This window comes from Chionomys nivalis, chromosome 1 (genome assembly GCF_950005125.1).
Source record: "Chionomys nivalis chromosome 1, mChiNiv1.1, whole genome shotgun sequence".
In the NCBI taxonomy this organism is placed as follows: domain Eukaryota; kingdom Metazoa; phylum Chordata; class Mammalia; order Rodentia; family Cricetidae; genus Chionomys; species Chionomys nivalis.
In genome coordinates this window covers 142,206,881-142,210,942 of record NC_080086.1, presented here as the reverse complement: position 1 = coordinate 142,210,942, position 4,062 = coordinate 142,206,881, and the positions used below count along the sequence as shown (strand labels likewise).

At 52.3% G+C, this 4,062-nt stretch overlaps 1 protein-coding gene across 1 annotated transcript; it reads left to right on the top strand.

Annotated features, from left to right (window-relative positions):
• Positions 1 to 1,115: 1,115 nt before the first annotated feature.
• Positions 1,116 to 3,808, top strand: Prr15 (proline rich 15). The gene is made up of 2 exons (XM_057782671.1): positions 1,116 to 1,580; positions 3,088 to 3,808. Exon 2 carries the CDS (start codon positions 3,216 to 3,218, stop codon positions 3,600 to 3,602), a length of 387 nt encoding a protein of 128 aa, XP_057638654.1. The 5' UTR covers positions 1,116 to 1,580; positions 3,088 to 3,215; the 3' UTR covers positions 3,603 to 3,808.
• The last annotated feature ends 254 nt before the right edge of the window (positions 3,809 to 4,062 follow it).

Below are 4,062 nucleotides of genomic sequence, written 5' to 3'. Positions count from 1 at the left end.
GTCAGATTTGGTGGTGTGCCAGAGTTTGAGGCCAGTCTCTCTTACACAGTGAAATGCCATCAATAAAGAAAGGAAGAAAGGAGAAAAGAAGAGAGGGTTGGAGGTAGGGAAGGGGAGTTATTAATCTCTGGTAAGAAACAAATCACTGTTCAAATAGACAGAGCCGTGTTCCTCGTATTTTTTTATTTAAACCCAAACTAAGGCATCAACAGCGTCCTTATACTTCTCTCCTCCTTGGTGTACTGAAAGGCTCTGTGAAATTCCTGCCTATCAAATCTACATTGCGAGGGAGTTGAGTAGGTGTCCTGTCTCCCACCAGGTTCACTCTGCTGAAAGTGCTCTGTCTGGACTGCATATCTTAGAGGCCAGGAGTCCTACTTGTATGTCCGTGAGCTCAGAGAGCCCAAGAATCTCTCTTTCAAGACATCCTGCAAGGCGGTGGAGCAAATTGTAGCTTCTCTTTCATTAGAAAAAAAAATGTCTCCTCTAATACTGTAGTCAAATAATCACCTAGCTGAAGCGCCCTGTACGGTGGTGGGCCCACTGCCTCACTTTCGCGGTGGCTCAGGGCTGGAATTATATTTCCGGAAGCTGTCGGTTCGTTGGACACTCAAACCTGAATGACAGTACCACGGTAAGAACCAGGACCGACAGGCTGCTATCACGTGGAGGTTAAGCTAGAGTCAAAACTCCAACCCTGCTCTTTTCCGCTTCAGCAAGCAGTCCTGGGCAACTGTTTAACCTTCCCGTGCCAAAGTTTCCTTGCAGGGCTGGAGAGGGTCACAGTGCCCAGTCCTGGGGTGCTGTGATGAACAAGAGGGTTTATCTACTCAGTACTAGGAATAGCGCCCAATGACAGCAAGGACATGTTTCGTAACATTCAGCTTTTTAACTGAGAGCGTTTGAAACTCTCCAACATGTCCGAGTTTGAAGCAGCGCTTGGAATTAGAAAACTTAAAAGCCTGAGACTCAAACCATAGAGCGAGAACGGAACACGGACAGGGCGCGGCTCAGTACAGCTTTTTCTCCAATCAGAGTCCTCAAGGCTGAAGTCACGTATGCGACCTCGTCCAATCTGGTCCTTAGGAGGGCGGGAACTCCTGCGCCTACCTGCACCTGTAGCTGGGTGGCCGCCTCCTGTCCCACCCTGACCCTCCCCGCCTCCGCGGTTCTGGTGTCTTCAGTCCTTTGGCCAGCCACCAGCAGGTGGGCAGATGTCTCGGTGCGTTCCTACGGACGCTCAGGAAGAGCGAGTGCGCACGAGTCGGCGGCCGAGGTTCCATCTCTGAGCGGCCCGGGAACAGTGCAAGCAGGGAAAAGGGACGCGCCCCAGAATGTGAGACTCCCACCAGGAAAAGCTTTCTGGGCTTGCCCTGGGGCAGCGGATCTGACAGCCCCTGCGACCTAAGCGGACCGTGCTGCCAGCCCTGGGTTGTCCCCGCAGTGTGCGGGAATCAAAGGTGTTGGGCCAGACCAGCAAGAACGATTCCTGCATTCCTCCGAGACCGCGCCAACCGGCACAGCGCCTAAGCTTCAGGCAGCCCCTAGACGTCCCTTGGTGACCCTGAAAGTCCCTGCAGGTGAGAGAACCAGAGTCCCTCTGCATCTGACTAGACAGACCCTAGAGCTGCAATGTCCCTCGGGAAGGCTGCCCCACGCCTGACGGTGCCCCTCCTCCTGCTGCCAGAACAGTGCTCTGTCTACTTTTACATTATTTGTCATTTTTTCCTTGTGCAATGCTCACAAAGTCTTTCCCTGCATACCAAGTTGATCACTGTGGAGAAGAAAGTGTCGGGTGGAGGACCACGGCGTAGTGGCGGACCACGGCCACCATTAATAAATGCCTTGGGGGCAAGGGTTTGTTTTTTCAATCTGCGAGGAAGGAGGGAGTAGGATGTTTGCAAACCGCACTGCAGACGATGACTGAGGGTATGGGTGCCTTTCATAGGGAATGAATTTTGGGCCATTTCTGCTTTCGAGTTGGGGCATCCTGGGGAGGAGATAGTGCCAGTGGCTGGCACTGTCTCCCGTAGGCGCAGAGACTTCCTCTCTCTGGGCAGTTCCGGGAGAACCTGCAACAGCAAACGGGCGGCCCAAGATTCCCTCTTTTGAGCACTCTCGAATACTAGGAGCTAGCCGCAGCGCGTGGGATGCGGAGCTCGGAACCGAAATCTAGAAATGGGCGGTGCTTCAGAGCCCTGCCCACTCTCGGTGGTCGTCTTCAGTTGCAGGCGCCAGGAAAGTGTGCCAGTGGTATGGCTTGCAGTATTAGAGGTTTGGGGGACTCGTTATTCACTGGGGGAAGAAGGATGTTTTTCTGGAGTTCTGGTTGCGCTCTCTCCTTTGGAGGATGGAATAGCGCAAGAGAAAGTACCAGAAGTCTTTAGTTTATAACTAAAACGCTTGAGAGTTGGAGAGCTAAGGGAAGCCGGCTTGGGCTCGCGGCCTTCCTACCATCGCGATATTGGCCTCTAGGGAGTAAAAGGAAGAGTAGGATGGCGGTTTTCAAAGGAAATTAAGTCTAGACGGACTCTGAAAGTCACAAGGCAGAAGTGGTTTGAAGCAGTTTGGTGTAAACACAACAATATGCTTGGGCGTCTGGCTTTCTCACTTGGATACACTCCCAAGCATCATCTTTCAACATCGTAGGAAAAGGTTTTAGAGAAATTTGGGTCTGTTTGCGCTATCTTCATTGTTTATCTGTAATTGGCAACGTGCTAGGTGGCCCACCCCCGTCCGGCATCACCCTCCTCCCCCGTTGCTCCACTGAAGAAAAGGGGTTCAAAGGCAGGTGGGCACCAATAGTGGTCCTACAGTCAGGCAGAATGACAGGCCAGGCCAGGGCCATAATCCCTTTGGAGCCAGGATGATGAAGATGGTCAGGCCCTCCACTGGGTGGCTACTGCACTTACTCGGGAGCTAAGGCAAAGGTTGAGGAGATCTTGTAAATCAGCCGGTATCCCGCGGGAGGTCACTGGGTTCACCGTGCCTGCTGCAGCGCCTTGGCTTGGAACCCCAACTCATAGGAAAGGGGAATTGTGAGCCTGTTATTTGACCAACTCAAGTTTTGTTTTCCTCCCTGTGCAGGGCGCTCCTCGATTCCCACCAGGCAGCCTGCCAGCGTGGAAGAATCCTTGGAGGGCTGGAGTGAACTGTCTTGAGACCACCAGGCCCTTCCCCACGCAGGGCGAGCGTGGTTCCCAAGCGTGCGGACCATGGCGGACAGTGGCGGCTCCACCAGCAACTCCAGCCCCTGGTGGAAATCTCTAACCAGGAAGAAAAGCAAAGAAGTCACCGTGGGAGCACAGCCTCATGTTCAGCCAGAGGCGGAGGATCACACAAGGCCTTATTTGGCTCGGACTAGCAGCTCTGGAGAGAACCAGCACTCCGATGTCCTTGTGGACACGGGAGAGCCCCCGGGGTCAGATAAGTTGGGTGAGGAGAAATCAGGTAACAGCCGGCGTAATTTGAAGATCTCACGCTCTGGCCGATTTAAGGAGAAGAGGAAAGTGCGTGCCACACTGCTTCCGGAAGGAGACAGGTCCCCCGAGGAGGAGGCTGATTTTCCAGATGACCCCCCAGGAGGACAAGCAATAGCCTGAGCAAGCTTCCAGGACTGTCTCTCTCTGAGGAGAGAAAAACACTATTACCGGAACCCTGGTCCTTGATGTCTTACCCAACTTCAGAATATTCAGGGGGCTAAAGGCCTTCAAAGATTTAAATTTTTTTTTCTAGAAAATGAAGTTTCAGCTGAGTCTTCAATAGTCCGTGACTCAAAGACGAGTAAGTATTTATTTGTGGGGAGAATAGACAGTTGCTTCTGAGGAAGTTGGCTTTTTAAAAAGTTGTTCTGAGGCATTGCTGTTGTTCCTGTCACCTGTGGGAGTGAAAAGGCTGAATGGCTCTTTCAGAGGCAATGAGTATGTGATCATCTCTCATCTCTCTGACTTCCCAAAAAAAGGAAGCCATGCCCTTGCCGGGGACTCCGGAGAGCAAACCACAGTACTGTTTATAATGACTGAGAAACGCACTTTAGGGTACTACCCTAGATTTATTCCTGTG